The following is a 16,704-nucleotide window of genomic DNA, read 5'->3' as shown; positions in this document are numbered from 1 at the left end:
AGAGTGAAAAAGGAACCTGAACATAAACATGGTGCCAAGTGTAAAAAATCTGCCTAATCACACACGCACAGCTACTTGCTGCAACTACCCCTTGTGACAAGGGAGCCGTTAAATTCAGTTCAATTTTATTTATGTAGCAAAAAATCACAACAGTCCCCTCGAGTCACTCTAAATTGTAGGAAAAGACCCTAAAAAAATAGAGAGAAAACCTGCAAAATCAGACGACCCCCACCATGAATATATAAGCAAGCACTTGGTGACAGTGGGAAGGAAAAACTCCCTTTTAACAGGAATAAACCTCCAAGAGCTGAAACCAGCTCCTTTAAAAATGTTTTTCTACCTATAATTCTACTCATAGGTAGAAAAACTAAACAGGCACAGTATGCCCCCTTTGTTAAAGGTGTAGACATTGAAACCATGGAGACAATCCACTCATGAGTCAAATGATTATAAATCAAACTACTAAGATCAAACCAATACATTGAGAGACGCTCACATTTTGTGTACTGATCTTGTGTGGAATTGAAGTGACCTGATCCTTCGTAAATCAAGCATAGTTTGTACATGTACTGTTCCATAAGAGGAAGTGAATACACAGTTGGTATATCTAATGTCTTTAAGGTTATTCTCCTGTTTTTATGGGGTGGCATGGACAAAAAAGAAAAAAGAAAAGAAAAAAAAAGAAAAGAAAGGCGTATATATTTTGGGCTCACACAGACAAACACAGACACCAATAAAAATCAATGAGAACTGCTGATACTTGAGGGATGGTGTTTTATGACAGCTATAAATAACAACAAAAATCTGTTGCCTCCACAGTGTAGATAAGGGTGAATGGTTACATTAGACAAACGTACGTATATTGATGCTACATAAGGGTAACAACCATTCATTGATGTATTTATGGCACAATCATCAGAGGACACTGTGGTTTGAAGGACTGCACAGCGAGAAGCCAACAAACTTTTACAACTTAATGAGCTGGAATACGTCAGATCAGGGGCTACCGATGCTTTATAGTCCAGCACGGGTCCATGTGAAAAAAAGAAGAAAATAAAATTATGACACGTTTGTCATATTGTTTATGGCTCTGAGTCCACCCGCTATTCTTAACACTGTCACTGCCACTTTGATCCCAGTGGAGTATTTGACACGAGCTGCTTCTCTTTTCACAAATGGTACCGGAGCAATTTTTTTGTGTGTGTGCGCGTTTTGCCAATCAGCTCATCACGGCACACAAATGAATCCATGTAGGTAACGTTTGGCACTAGCTGGGTCAGGTGATAAAGACAGGGACAGAGAGAGACGATGAAGAATATAAGAGTGGTTATGATACAGAACAGACAGACGCTGAAGTTGGAAAAATGAAAAAATCTAAATCAAAACACCAAGCCCCACAGTTCCACACCTGGAAATAGAAGTAGATAAAAACTTTGGAAACACAAAGGTAATTACAGGATCGCAATGTACAATATGTCAGCTGTGTGTAGAAAACAGATGCATTCATTTGATTATTTTAAAAATATATCTTTATATGCACATACTCTTTTGTACAGCGGCTAAACACTTGTTTGGTATTAAAATGTGCACATCTGTATCTATTTTGTGTCTTTAAATATTACTATCTCAGTTTGCACTGCTTACTTAACATTTTCTCCAAACAATATGATTCAATAAGGTGAGAAAGGAGCTAGGTGACAGTTCTAACTTCCCTTTGATATAATGTCTTATTCTAGTGGAATGCCAAGAGTTCTTTAACCTTCCTCATGGTAGGTTAGAATATATATTTATATGTATATATATAGAAACAAAACCAAAGTGACATGAAACTTTGGATCCCTTCTTTGCAAACTGGCCAAGTCATAAGTGTGAACAAAAGAGAAAAGTTTGTCTATCTAAGGTCTGCATTTAGATACTGTTCTGTTAAAATGAGAGTTTGAATTTTAAATCATTTTAAAATTCAATTAAAAAAAACCCTAAAAAAACCCAAACACACTGTTATAGCATGTGTGCATGATGTGCTGCTGCTACAGAAGACACATTTGCAGTCTGCTGACAACCAAGAAAGGCCTTTCTCCAGTGAGATTGTAAAAAGGTTACGCAAACAGTGTATGGATGGCCAAGAGACGGCGCATACCGCATGTCCCTCTGTCACAGAGGATTTCTCGAGGATTGCTTGAATTTGTTTGTAGTCGAGTTGTTCATTGAGAGATTACAAACTACTTCAGTCACCCAGATTTTTAATCTTCTTACGTTTGAAAGTGTATTTCATATTAATGACATAAACTCTTGCAAAATAATTATTCAACTTTGCGTGAATCCTGAGTAACCTTTAAAAAAATACTTAGAATCAAAAAAAAAGGAAAATGAAGAATCCATTCATTGAATCGGCACTCCTGATCTGAATGCGACATGTTAAACACCAACCAGACGACATTTCACTGATTAGAAATCAACTGTTGCTAACAGGACAAACAAACATACATACAAATTACATAATAAAATAATTAAAAATGCGATCTCTTTCTCCCTGCTCATTCTCTCCGTCACATTCCGGACAAAAATGTTCACACATTCAAACGAAACAAAGGACAGAGAGAGAGAAAAAAAACAAAACAAAATCCAAGAAGACAGGTGGTACGCATGAGTAAAAGCATCAAAAATGATGCATATATAATGCTATTAATCAGTCAACATTTCAATACTGTCTCTGTGACTGAGTCTGATACAGTGTTTCGTGTCACCAGCAAGGAGAGAACTACACAAGCCTAGGCTCTGGGCCAATATGGACTTAGTAAAGGTTCAGACAGGCACATTTGCTATATATATGTATATATATATATATATATATATTTACATATATATAATTCAAAAATATACCTGACATTGAAGCTGAAACAGTTTCAGTCTCTTGTCTTTCCTTTGGTAAAGGGTATCTACCACTTCATGATGTCATTTGCTTCAGTATGTTTCCTCTACCTTTCCTTTTGAAATACACAGAAACTGTTTTTGTACCTAAGGGAGGTGGTAAGTGTTAAGCGCTTTGCATTCAAGGCAGCATCACAGCCAAGTTACCATGGAGGACAAGTTCATCCTGGACGTCAGTCCACGCTCTTCTTTTTCTGCACCTTCTGCCTCCTCAGTCCTGGTGCGTTTCTCTGGGTGCACTTGACTCTCCATGGGGTGAAAGTGCATAGGAGTTGGGCCCCCACCGTTGCAGTAAGGATCCGCTCACAGTAGTAAGGCCTTTTTGTTTCTCCAAAAACCACGTGACTGCTTAAGCATTTGAGTGTCAGCACAGTGAATCTTTCAATATGTTTGTGTGGGCGTGTGTAAGAGAGCGGGAACGTGTGTTTTATGTGCATTTGTCAAATGTTAAAGTCGGTGAAAGGCAGGTGGTTGAGGGCCTCGTGCCCTTGTACTGCCTCTCCTTTTCTTGTCCACGCGTCTGCTCCTCTTGCTGCTACTGACGCTCCTCCCCTTCTTCCTCCTCTTGGATGACCTGGATGTCATCTGACGGAGAGGTGGGCAAACTGTCTGGCTGCTGCTGTTTGGCAAGCTCTTTGCTCTTATCCTCCTCATCGATGACCTTCTTCCACACCTTGTGGTTCTCTGTCAGGTGCTGCATGATGCTGCAGAACAACCTGCGCCGTTTTTTCCTCCTTCCTACAACAACACCAAAAATAAAAAAATAAATGTGTTTAGGGAATTCCACACTGGTGTAACTGTAACGTAAACATAAATGATTCTTTATTTTCTCAACACATCAACCGACTCCCCGTCTGACCAGGGTGGGAAATAGTCAGAGTTTGGTGCCCTGATCATAGACTGTAATTAAAGGATGGACGCACAGTGACATCACTCATTAGTTTGTAAAGTCCCATTTATAAGCCTTGATTATTTATTTTTAAAATTTCACCAGACATCACAGGTGGAGGTGGATCCAACTAAGAAACAAGAAACACTGGCCACTCTTATGATTTTTTAAAATCACAACAAACAAATTACATAAATAAAAACAATGTTTGATCAACTAATTATAAAATTATGTACTAAATAAACATCAACATGCCGTATGACTTGAAACCTGGGACTGAGACTGTAAAAGTTTCACAAGTGCTATAAATTACATTTTACTTTCATACAGATGGTCTTTAAGAGAGTTGGCCCCTGCTGGCTATCAGGACGAATGAGATATTTTGCATTGCTTTAACTTTTCAGACCTGCAGGCTTTGTTGATATATATACAGTGTATGAAACTGACTGTGCAACCAGGAATAGAAATAAATTCAACAATCAATGTCAACTAGGAACATTTCTGAAAAAATTTTGAGTGTGCAATTAGATAATAATTATTAGATAATAATTACTGATATAATAATTATATAATTACGATTTGAGTTAGTAGCAGCCAATACTGTTAACAGCTTAACAGCTTAGAACAGAAAGACAGACAAAGTGGAAGTGCTGGTATAGTTTGGTGTAGGTATAAACTCCAAGTACAGCAAAAGTTTTAGCACTGGTTAGCGTAAAGGGACGGTTTAGGTTGGTAAAGACGTTGAAAATAAAGAAAAAAATCATTGCCTTATCATACAAGGACTGTCAGCCTAACAAAACGCATTGGCAGCAAGAGGAATCTTCTAGTGCAAAACACTGAGCAGACCGAGGAAGTTGGAAGCAGTTAAATTTGACCAAAACAAACAAAATCGCTCTCAACTGTAACAACTATAATGGAAGCATGTAATTTTCTGTCTGTATATATATAACAAAGTGACAACGGAGACTGAATGAGTTGATTGTTCTTCAATGTGGAGGGGGTTTTTTTGGACACAGTTCTATGCGAATTTCAGGAAAACTATCAAACAAATCGGTACCAGGAGTTATAGCGTGCTATTCTCGACACAGTCACTTTGATATAACTTTTACTGAGGTTTTCTCAAAGCTGCACAAGGAGTACAAAATAGTACAAAAGTGCTAAATACTTTAGACTGTTACACTAAATTAACCAATTAGCTTAAAAACAGGGAGAGGTAAATATCAAAATGTCAGACGAGTCAATGTCATGCCGTTAACAGTCACATGACCACAAAACCCAAAATACTAAGAATACCTGTCTCATAACGACACCTGAAGTGGCTTTATTTAAAATTTGTGGGTACCACATCTTACTTGGTGCCAGCTCTTCTTCTAGCTCATCTTCCTCATCTTCATCTTCGTCTGTTTCGATGTCCACCTGGCCCTCTTCGTCATCATCATCCGACCCCTCTTCAGTGATCCAGTGGCCAGGAAGTAAGCCAGCAGCATCGTAGGAGTTACAAAGCGGTCCTACAATGTGTGTGATGAAGGACTCCTGCAGCTTGGCCAACTGAGGGGAGGAGCGGTCCATGAAGGGGCTGATGGGTAATCCCAACCTGGATTCTTCATCTCCCTGCAGATTAAAACCGCAGATTACAGACATTTAGAGATGAGATTTGATATTTGATACAAACTATATCACAATCAGAGGAACAGAAAGCGTTGCGCAGCTCTGACTTTTTTCCTCGTATGACCATGCGCACACAAAAGCAGATTTGACACAAATTTGAAAGGTTTTTTGAGTGTTGATATTTCTTGATATTTCTTCTTTCCTGGTTTCAGGATCAGTTTTACAAGAGGGTGCACTCTCATTTTACAAAAAAGTTCAAATCTTCTAGAAGGAAATGCTTAAAGTTTAATACAGAGATAAAAATCTATGATCTATGATAACTAAAAACTCTCTGCAGCATTAGCACGCAGTCTGTACCTGTTCGTAGAACTCATTGACGATTCCTTCTGTCCATTTGAGGTGCAAGTCACGGACTTTGGCTGGTCCATTGATATCTGCCAACTTTATGCACACTTGGCACACCAGCAGTCTATCGTTCTCGTTGGTCCAATCAATTCCTGGACTGTTCACATCGTTCACCTGTTTACAAAGATGGATGCCTTAGTACAACTTGTATCGTAGACTCATTATGCCATGTATTGCTCAACTGATTTTTTTTTTAACTTAACAACCTCTCAATGCTTAAATCAATGTTTTGCAGAAAATTATACTTTTTGTAAGCTGTCTGTTCAAAATAATTCATCTCAGACCTTGGAATTGAATTCAGCCAGGAAATCAAAGTGCTTCTTGAGGTCTGTGGCCAGTATAGCCTCGATGACGAGGAAACGAAAACGCTTGAATTCCATGTGATCCAGGTTGACGAGGAAGTTGAACTCAGGTTGGGAAAGGTAGAGGCTCCAGGCAGATGCTGCATGGTGGTTCTCCAGCACTGAGCGGTCATTGTACAGCACAGCCTACAGCGCCCAGGAGGACAAAAGCACAAGGTGTCAAAGTGGCACACTAAAATGATTCCTAAAAAGTTCTAAAAGGTTAATAATAGGGTTGCTCGTGTTGTGCGTATGAGCTGCATAACTTGTATTGTGTATAAAATCGCAAAGGTATTGATTTTTAAATCCCGGGTGATCGTTCTTGAGTTATCGTGTTCACTGTTTAATAACAAAGTCCTTAGATCTCAAGGTCAAAGGTCATTGTTATTCAAACTAATCCAGACTCTTAGTAGATTCACCTATTGCATCAAACTGTCGACAAACTGTCAAGTCAGGTGATGGAGAAGTGATCATTTTGCCTTGTTCTGCAGCCACAGTACTTGTGCACTTGGCAGTCAATGAATCGTCCATAAAGTCGTCCGTATAACAAAGTATTGTAGAGGCAAATGTGAGGCCATCATTCTCAAGCAGCTAAAACCTGGCCTAAACCGGATCATGCAGCAGGACAATGTTACGAGCAAGAAAAAGAAAAGAATCAAGGCGTTTAATGGAGCAGTCAACGTCTAGAATCAACCTGACTGAAATGCAGTGGCAGGACCTTTGAGAGAGCTGTGCATAAATGAATGCAAACCTCAATGAACTGACACAATGCTGCAAAGAAGAGACAAAATTCAATGATTCAGAGGTGGTTCTATCAGCTACTGAATCGTGGGGTCACCTTAGGTTTTCACATTCTGGTTCTGCATTTTAGCCTAGTGTCTGTTAAGTAAATAATGAGACAGTGTAATATGTCATTTTCATCTTAGATCAATCTTAGTATGTAAAACTTTTACTGTGACAAGCAAAGGCGCAGACACAGCTGAAAACATCTACTGGTTGAAAGGTATCAAATGATAACAAATGTTAAAACATTTGATACCACAAAATACTTAAGATCCTTTCAACAGACATAGTGGTCGTCAACATCGTTAGCAATCAATAGGTCCAAGGTTCTTTTCTCCTTTTCTTTTAACTCACTTTCCTAGCACGAAACCCAGACAGAGTGAGCGCTATCGCTGGACATGTCGTCAAAATACAATATTTAAACTGGGGCAAGTGGTTAACTGTTTCATCGCTCATTTACATAACTCACCACCAATGAGGGAGCATTAACTGGCCATGTGGTGACAAGCTAATCTTGCACATGATCTTCATTTGTAGAGATAACTAAGGAAGTCTCAGGAAATCAAATAACACCTCAGCGTAAAATAGCCTGTCAGACAAGCACAAGTGTGGCTCGTGTGTCACGCAGCGGTGATGTAAAGAAAAGTTAAAGATTAACTGAAAAACCGGACACTAACTACATAAAGACAAACCACAAAAAATACCACGTGAGGCAATCTGATACCGAGGTGCATGCAAGTTAAAATTTAACATTATGCTTACATTGCTGCATTAGCTGTAATGCTATCTCTAGTGTAGGAACCTAATGTATCTGATGTTACTATATTGCTAGTAATGTTAATATAATAAATCATACATCTTATGTCCAGTGGCAGTAAGTATTCCTTGGGGTGGAATCGGAGGAATGTAAAAGTAAAGCCACACAATATCCGTCGGGTGACACTTCAGGGAAGCCCAATCAATGCTGCACAGACAGCCATGTGAGTTTCTGTATGTACACGAGGCTTGTCTCAGGCCAAGTGTTGATATTTGCTCTTGGGCTGTTGGTCTTCAGGGAAAACAGGTTCCAGCGCCTTTCAGGCAATGACCATCAACAGCCAGTGAGTAATTCACCCTGCAGACTTTGACATAAATGTATTTTGTACTTTGTTTTATGGAAGATACTGTTAATTTCCACAGGAAGCCTAGAGGACTATATAGACTGGCCACCAACTCTGAGTGTGAGACACCATATCTAACACTGCTGTACTAGCAAACAAAGCGCAGGACAAATACTAAGTGATTTATCCGCCTAAATAGGGGTGTAAGCTGAGTAAGTATAACTAATAACAACATTTTGTATACTCTGTCTTCACCACTCCATTTTTAGCAATCCATGAAAATGGCACTTTGCCTTAACCCATATTTTGAATTCATATTGTTATCCTCTGTTTCTGTTATGTCTGCAACCCTCTGAAGTACAAGCAGAAACTGTACGCTACCTGAGGTGCATTAGTGGCTACTAGAAAGGCATTTGTGCGACCAGGGTGGTCATAGTCGTGCATTGCAGCTGCTACATAAAGGGCCATGAGCTCCAGGGCAGGGATGTTCCAGGACAGGCAGCCATAACTGTCATCTGAAATTGAGGAGCTCTTGGACGAGGCGTAGGATATCCTGCCTGGAGAGATTCCACTGTCTGAATCTGGAACATAACAAACAAGACTGATGAGTCTCAGCAATAAAAAAAATCAGACAGATTACACTTTTAGCTCTTTTGTAATTAAGCAAAACTAAACTGGAGCTAATGTAAAGGTCTCCATACACCTACATGCACACGCACACACACACACACACACACACACACACACACACACACACACACACACACACACAGCGTTCTATGCCAGCGTATTCGCTGTTTTAGATTTCATTTCCCAGATCACTCCCCCTCTCCTTATCAAATGACAGCTGCTCTGGCAGCAGTGGGTGCACGTCAGTGGATAAGCCTCAGATAATTTCTAATAGAGCTTAAATATCATCTGCAGAAACGAGCCTGGGAATCTCTGCCATTTGAGCCAAACCATCTGCTTTCTTTAAACCAACCCGTGAGGAAGAAACTCTTAAAAGCATCAAGCAGCAGTAACAGTGCGGGCACTTCCAAAGCATGCACACTTTAGCTAAGTTAACACAACAAGGCTAATTATGTTTAGTTGGCTGTATTTTTTTTTTACCAGAACAGAAAAAAATGAAACTTAGAAGACCAAAGTGTTTCTGCATGTTAATGACATTTGAAATTTTTTTACAGTGTGAGGGAATCACTGGGAGTCAATGTTGTGCGACCATGTGTTTGGACTGCAAACAGCATTGTCTAGAGCAGCTTTCGCACATGCACTACGGCCCTGAACTTTTCAAGACACGGAGTGAATGTAAATGAATGTAAATGTTCAATTCAGGCAGATCAATCGCTGACTTTACCCCGAGACCTATTAGTACAAAGGTCGGATAATATCCGACTGAGCGCAAATCCAGGCCCTGTGTCCTGTCACCTGCACACTCTACCCCGGTGCCTCCCTCTGTCTAAACCAAATGGCAGTATTTCCAGTGGAGGAAACTGGTATGCATGAGAAAAGTGATTTATAAGATTATAATGTAATAGTACAAACTGTTGTTTACCTGTGTCACTCCCAGTCACATGCTCACTGTGGATCTGCTGGAACCCAGGGATTGGTCGAGTGGTCAGGTACCAAACAGCGTGCAGCACATCAGTAGCATGTACCCGATTATGATCTGTGTGTTTTTAACCATAACAGTTTAACTTAAAAATTATTGTGCTTGATTATTGCAAAAATAAACATAACCATGTATAAGATTTTTTTTTAAGTCTTAAACACTGCACAGCGCAACACTCACAAGGAATGTCTCTGTATCCATTTTCCAGAGCACAGAAGTATGTCATGAACTCCCTCACAGGGATCTTGAAGATCTCAAAGAGACACATATCCTGGAAAAGGGTGTATGTCACCTGGGGAAAGAAAAGGCAACTTTACTAAAACACCCATCCGAAAACAGGAAAGCCAGCGACATCACATCAGTTTAGTGCTACAGTAAAACAAAGTAGATTCCACAAGTAATAAAGTCCACAGTTGGCTCAAACTGAATCATACTCATAATCATAATCAGTCATAACTTAGGGAGGAGGTACCGGAGCATCCAGGCTCCACTAGACTGCTGAAAATGTATGAAGCTGTGCCTCTGGGGCACCTCTGCTAATTTTGGTAATCAAAGTTTACGAAAAAACTGGACATATTCACTTCAGACTAAAAGGTTTAAAGTCTATCCAACAGGGAAAACAATGGTCATTATATGCTACTAGCAGAACTGCTTATCAGATATGTACATATTGGGTTTGGAGTTGTTACTAACATAGCTTAGGATCCTTCCGGTCTTCCCTCCTGTTTTGTCCACCAGGTCAAAAATCTGGAAGTTCCAGGTGTTCATCCTCTCCATGAGGGTCTCGTGTTCCTCAAGCATAGGATCTAGCATAAACTCCTGTTCATCCTGATGACACAAGATCATTAGGCTCACTATAGACAAACAAACAACAAAACAATGCAGTATTTTCCTTCTGATTCTGCAGCTAGCCTGCTGACAGTTTGATCAGAGATTTGCAAATATTTTGTTTGCTGGTCACCGCTAATGTACCCTTCTGCTGATAGCAGGACCTCGCATGGCGTATTAAAACGGTGCTAAACACCTTGCTTCGTATCTCCGATAAACTCCCAGGAAGTTGTCATTGAAGGCTTTTTACAGCTTCTTTGGGTATTGCATGGTCTGACCTTGGGAGTGTCATGGTCCTGGGCCATGTGGGCCCAGTATTCTTAGTTTTCATGTATTTTTGTATTTTGTTCTTTATTTAGGCCATGCTTCCTGGGTTGATCTGTTACGTTGTTCCTTATGTGTTTTCCCTTCGTGACTCTTACCCCCTGTGTGCCCCTCTGTGTATTTATGAGCCCTCGTCTCTCTTTGTGTTTTATTCTATGTTTTCCCCAGCCCGTTATGTCTGCGTTCTCCCCGTGCTCTCTCTCCTCCTGTTTGAACCTCTGTGTACTTCCTGCTTTACTTTGCCCATCTCCCATCAGTGTTACGTTCACTCCTGCCGTGTCTTGTTATGATTATCAGTGTCACCTGTGTTCCCCGTGTGCATCCACTTCCCCTGATCATCCCTCATGTGTATTTAGTCTCTGTGTTTCGTACAGTCTGTGTCGCGTCGTCTGTGTTCCCACCCTCCGTGTTTCCATGCCTGGTCTGTTGTCTTCCAAGCCATAGCCTCACCATAGTTTGTTCTCAGTTTAGGTTTTTGTTTAGCCACGCCATCCCTGCTGTATTTGCACACCTTGTTTTCAGCCATATTAAAGGCTCGCCTTTTGTTAAAACTCACTCCCGTCTGCTCACTTGTGTACGCACCTGGGTCCATTACACGCATTCTCCACTCGGTCCGTCACAGCGGACCGTGACAGGGAGGAATTTGCTGAGATATCTGATCCTCGAAAGCCTGAGCAATAAGACCAGTTTTTTGGTCTGACTGCTCCAGACCAAAAAACTCCCCAAACGTCTCACACTTGTTGATGATCAGTTCTTCAAGTGCATTTGATTAGCAGTATCTGGCTGCTAATCACCCTCTTAACTTCTACGGGAACAGTGCACTTATGTTTTTTTCACAGGTTGTTCTCCGGTCGATAATCACACTGTGAGTAAAAGCCCTCTGATTAAGCTCACCTCTGATTCCTGAGTCTGCTGGTCTGTGCTCGTGCTCTTCTCCTTCTCCTCCTCTGTCAGCCTCTGGTTCCCCCCATCGTCTGGGCACCCATCTTCAGACACATCCATCTCCGAACTCTCCTCCCTGATCAGAGGTTCTCCTATGAACTCTGGTCCTTCCCCTGCTATGTATAAAAACACAATGTAAAACCACCCAGTAATGCATCACATGCAGAGAAAAACATTAGCACCTTACGCAGCTTATAGAAGTTTTATATTTTCAACCCTAAGACTCGAAACTGTGCCATTGTTCCATAACATCTAACTATATGTACCTGAGCGTCTCCGCTGAGCCTCAGTGGTGTACGGTTGATGGGATTCCCCTGTATCACTGTTGCCCTTGAGCATCTGACGACCACAGCTAATAATCACAGACATAACCAAATGCAATCCATCATATATCTTAACGGCAATCGCTGATAGACTGGATAAAAGATGACAGTGTGGCGTGTCTCTTCAGTTCTGCAGGTCTCACCTGGTGCAGAGAGGTAAGGCGGAGCTACGGAAATCAGGGGAGTTTACTGTGTAGCCCAAGGGTTTATGCAGGTTCAGATTTACACTAGGCTTCGTCAAGAAGTCAGCCGTGTCTGGGAACTCCACAGGCAATCGAGGAACAAGGGATGATGAAGAACCTGTGCCTACAGTGGGAGGACTGTGGCTTGGAGAGGTGACGGGGCTCAGGCTCGGTGATGTGCCTAGAGAGAATAAAGGGAGTGCAGGAAAAGACAAAAACAGAGTCAAACATGAGTAATAAACAGACGTGCAGTGAGTCCGAGGAGCTTTATATTTAAGTCTCACCTGCTCTCCTGGGCCCCGCATGGTATGTGAGGGTGACAGAGGAAGATCTCTGCTTGGGAATGGTGAGCAGGTTTGCATTAGGCCCATTGGACAAACCTGAGCTGCAGGACAAAAACACATATATTAAACACGGGATTTATCAAGAAAATATAAAAAGGGTTTCTTTTTATCAGATGTTATGCATTATCCAGACAAAGAACAACAGTTCAAGGCTACTCTGGCAAGCCAATCACGTTACACTACAGAAACAAAGACAAAAAAAGGTGCCAACATAGCCAATCCTCTCCTGCCATCCAGTGGAGACACACGGTAACAGGCACTGCACCCCACCGTCACTATGGTAATTCAAACCAATTTTGAAATGAATTTATTTAAAGCTTCTAAACCCATTTTTAACACTGAAGTGTTATGCTATAATTAATAAGTCCATTTCTTGATTGTGCATCAAAGAATAGATTTGCTAGTCCTTGGTTCATCGAGGTAGCCTTAGTTAAAGAAGTGACAACTGTACTAAAAGTACAGTGATTTATTTACATTTGGGTAAAACTATCACTGCACTTACTTTTCATGATAACTTTCATTATGACTTTCTGGCAATAAAAGGAACACGTTAGATCCTGCAAGAAAAGCAATTTTATCTGCTCCAAAACAGGAGAGATTCAAGTAAGAGATAAATAACGTGCGCTAGCAGCTCTACAGATACTCTTGTGTTTCTGCGAGGTGGTAAGGTAGACGGCTGAGTTTGTGATGAGTACCTGATCAAGTTGAGGTCAGGGTGGGGTCTCTTGCCGTTGTTACGTTCCCACCGTAAAGAGGCGCAGTCAAGAGAAGGGAGTGTGGAGGATGCAGATGAGGTGGAGCTACGCCTTGGCTGAGGGGTGGGGAGGCTGTTTCTGCTGTTCAAACCCTGATTGGTGAAGAAAGATCCAGTGATAAATATATGTTTTATACAGTAACATTAACATCATAAGTTAACTTGGCTGACTATTTGAAACTAGTAATCAGTTTTATGGCTTCAGAACTATTTCCCATCACAAACCAGTGCTGGTTAAAACTATTAATAACTGATAAGGGACTAGTTTTGTGCAGTAGTAACACTTGTTCCCACCTTAATAGGTTTCCTATCACTCCTCTCTACAGAGTCCTCCACCTCATCGCAGGAGTAGAAACCTGGAAAGGGGGTAAAAGGGTTGACCCTGGGGCGGCATGAGCCTGAAAACGTCCCCATGAGGCTGGAGATGCTGCGCAGAACTGAGATAGTGTGTGGAGGCAGCGACGAGTCCATGAGCAGGTCTGACACCAGATTCCTGGCCTCGTTGATGACTGAAAGGTCCACACCGTTGCCGCTCACTGCACCCTGTTGTAAATGCACATACACTGCACAGGTTAGGGAGCAGAGCTGCAAAGGCAGACATAAAATGACAGTTAAAAGTTTATGGTTTGTGGTGTCTAGTAGACTCCTGCTGGAGTGTGAGTACTGGTTTATGGCAGATAGGTGGCCAGGAATAGTATGAGGTTTATAATCGCGTTCTTTATTTCTTCACGCTCTCTTTTATAAATTCCACTTTCCCATAAATTACACATAAACTGTGCAAAAACATGAAGAAGGCATTTTAAATGATTCTGAATCCGGTCCTTGACGATTTTGGTTTCCACTGACTGTTATGTCTTTGTGTAAATTGCACAATGTACATCAACTTTATATACAGTCACGTGATAGATAAAGATAACGTTTTCACAGGACTCTATTCATCACTGTAAAAAACTAACAACCCATGACTCAGCCACTCGTAGGTCTACTTTTAACAGCAATAACTTGAAGTTATCGTTTTCTTTATGACTTTATCCATCTCTTACATCATTGTTTTTTTTACCCACTTCCTTTACAGCATTGCTTCAGTTCAATGAATTTTGGGCATTTGTGCACCCACAGCTCCTTCAAAGTCACACCGTTTCAACCAGGTTGATTTTGGACACCTTGATGCTTGTCTCTTCAGCCATTCTGCTGCTGCTCTGTTTGGGATTATTGTTCTGCTGTTTGGCCTATTTTAGGCTGAGCTTTAGCTCTCAGTTAAATGGTCTCACATTCACTGATAATTCATTGTCAACCCAATAACTGCAAGGTGCCATAATAATGTGGCTGCTAAATCATCAACCCTCCACCACCATGCTTGACAGTTGCTTGTGTAGTGTTTGTGTTGATGTGTTTGTGTTTGTGTTTGGTTTTCCCCAGATGTGGTGAAATGTATTACAGCCAAACATCTCTACCTCGGTCTCATCTGTGGTTTGTTCGGATGCAGTTTTGCAAACCTAAGCAATTTTCTTCTTAGAGAGAAGATGCTTTGTTCTTGCAACCCTTTCAACGAAGCCGTACTTGTTCAGTCTTTTTGAACTTTAGCATTTAACATGCTAACTGTGGCCTGTTAAGTCTGAGATGTAGCTACTGGGTTTTTTGCAGTTTCTTCAAGCATTTCACGCTCTGACCTTGGGTTGAATTTCCTGGGATGTCCACTCCTGGAAATCTTGTGGCATTTTGTAACACACACTTGAATGCTCCAGACTAGAAACTAACTTCTTCTAGAAACTTCTGCGTTTCTGGTGCCGCTCACACTTGCGTTTACATTTAATCAAGTACATTTGATAAGCAGCACCTGACTGCTACTTACCCTCTTAGTTCCTATGGATGGACTAAGGGTGTACTTAGTTTTTCACAGAACTGCAGATCTGATGTGTAATTTAAGTGTTCCCTAATTGTTTCTAAACACTATGTATTGTTTCCAACTTCTTCTTCCACATGATTTCTATTTTCTTGTCTCCTTATCCCTCTTCTCTTCCTCTAGCCTTTTGCACAGCAAGATAATAAAAATAGTGTACGTGGATGAAAACACACTGTCTAGACCAGAAATTTGGATTATTGAAGTGACATGCTATTGTCTAAAGTGAAATCCCCAAAATTGTGAGCGCAATCTGTTACAGGGTTTTATCCCTTCTTTTTTTTAGAGCAGATTTCATATGAAATGCTGTTGTTTGTGAGACACAAGAGCAAAACCTGACGAAAAGGTTGCTGTAGGAACAAAATGCGTGTTTTAACTTAACGCACTAAACCTGAATTACTCTCTGTGGGTGGACTACAGACTGACTATCTAAAAGAAACTATATAGGCAGTGTGTTTCCTGAATTACCCACAACCTTAAACCCTCATAAACATGCGAGCTAAACAAAGCACAGCACTGACCTGATACTGTGGTTTGTACCAGTGTTTCAGATCCCAGTCCCATAAGATCATCTGAAAAGAAGAAACAAAGGAAACGTCAGTCAAATGTCATCTTTGTATGTTGTGTGTTTATTTATAAAAGAGAATATGAAATGTATCTACACAGATGGAGCTCGGGCTCTGACCTATGCTCCACTTTGAGCACAATGCTTTATGACCTTATAGAGCAGGCGCCGGTGGGCCACAAACAGACAGCTTCTGCTCGTCTGTTCTTCATGTTATCTAAACATTAAACACAACAGTGTAGTCGCAGATTACATTAGGGATTCCCCGTGCCACAAAATACAAATTTTACTACAGGTATGCTAATGCAGTCTGCCTGAGTGACGGCAGACAGAGGCCTCTCACTGAAAGCAAAAGCAGAAAAGCAAACCACGAAAACCACCAAGGTGCGTCTACAATAGAGCTATGAGATCTTATCAAGCCTCAACTACGTCAATTAGAAGCGCTATCTGTTGGTAACTACAAAGGAGCTCTCACATATTACAGAGCTGCACAGTCAAAGTGCTGTGCAAGTTGTTTAACAGTATGTTTCAGAAATAGCCTAAAGCTTTATGACAGCATATACAAATGTAGCAATTTGTAAGTATTTGAATTTAGTTATCCTCTTGCACATTTTCTGTTTTCCTAACATTTCAGCCATGCACTTTATAAAATATATGCATATGCATTTCTGGGTAGCATAACAAATCACAATGTGAAGCTTACGAACTGGATAAATGTGTGCCAAAAAGTGAACTTTCATGTGTAAAAATCCAGACATTAAACATTTCTTTTGCAGCACCAGCATGCAGTCTCACCCCGCTCCACAAGAGGGAGAACCGCAGGGGAGTATGCCTCACACAGAAGCAGCACAAGTCTCATCTGATCATGTAAACACGCAT

At 40.9% G+C, this 16,704-nt stretch overlaps 1 protein-coding gene across 2 annotated transcripts in view; it reads right to left on the bottom strand.

The window, feature by feature from the left end:
- Positions 1–760: 760 nt before the first annotated feature.
- Positions 761–16,704, bottom strand: part of pde3b (phosphodiesterase 3B) — a 48,823-nt gene continuing 32,879 nt past the window's right edge. The window contains exons 2-16 of one of the 2 annotated variants that reach the window (XM_085402485.1): positions 15,782–15,832; positions 13,655–13,903; positions 13,302–13,453; positions 12,547–12,647; positions 12,224–12,443; positions 12,024–12,109; positions 11,710–11,870; positions 10,357–10,491; positions 9,844–9,955; positions 9,607–9,720; positions 8,436–8,635; positions 6,115–6,318; positions 5,783–5,944; positions 5,170–5,428; positions 761–3,666 (exon numbers count right to left, since the gene is read on the bottom strand). In XM_085402485.1, the coding sequence (XP_085258611.1) occupies positions 3,464–3,666; positions 5,170–5,428; positions 5,783–5,944; positions 6,115–6,318; positions 8,436–8,635; positions 9,607–9,720; positions 9,844–9,955; positions 10,357–10,491; positions 11,710–11,870; positions 12,024–12,109; positions 12,224–12,443; positions 12,547–12,647; positions 13,302–13,453; positions 13,655–13,903; positions 15,782–15,832 (2,409 nt within the window). In that variant the 3' untranslated portion in view covers positions 761–3,463. Of the gene's footprint in view, positions 3,667–5,169; positions 5,429–5,782; positions 5,945–6,114; positions 6,319–8,435; positions 8,636–9,606; positions 9,721–9,843; positions 9,956–10,356; positions 10,492–11,709; positions 11,874–12,023; positions 12,110–12,223; positions 12,444–12,546; positions 12,648–13,301; positions 13,454–13,654; positions 13,904–15,781; positions 15,833–16,704 lie in introns of both variants that reach the window. The other variant, XM_085402483.1, reaches the window with a different exon arrangement.

This window comes from Rhamphochromis longiceps, linkage group LG1 (genome assembly GCF_057381845.1).
Source record: "Rhamphochromis longiceps isolate RC_006_pf linkage group LG1, R_longiceps_female_GT1.1, whole genome shotgun sequence".
NCBI classification, from domain to species: domain Eukaryota; kingdom Metazoa; phylum Chordata; class Actinopteri; order Cichliformes; family Cichlidae; genus Rhamphochromis; species Rhamphochromis longiceps.
Note: the sequence above shows the minus strand (reverse complement) of the source record. Positions and strands in the feature narration are given on the sequence as shown.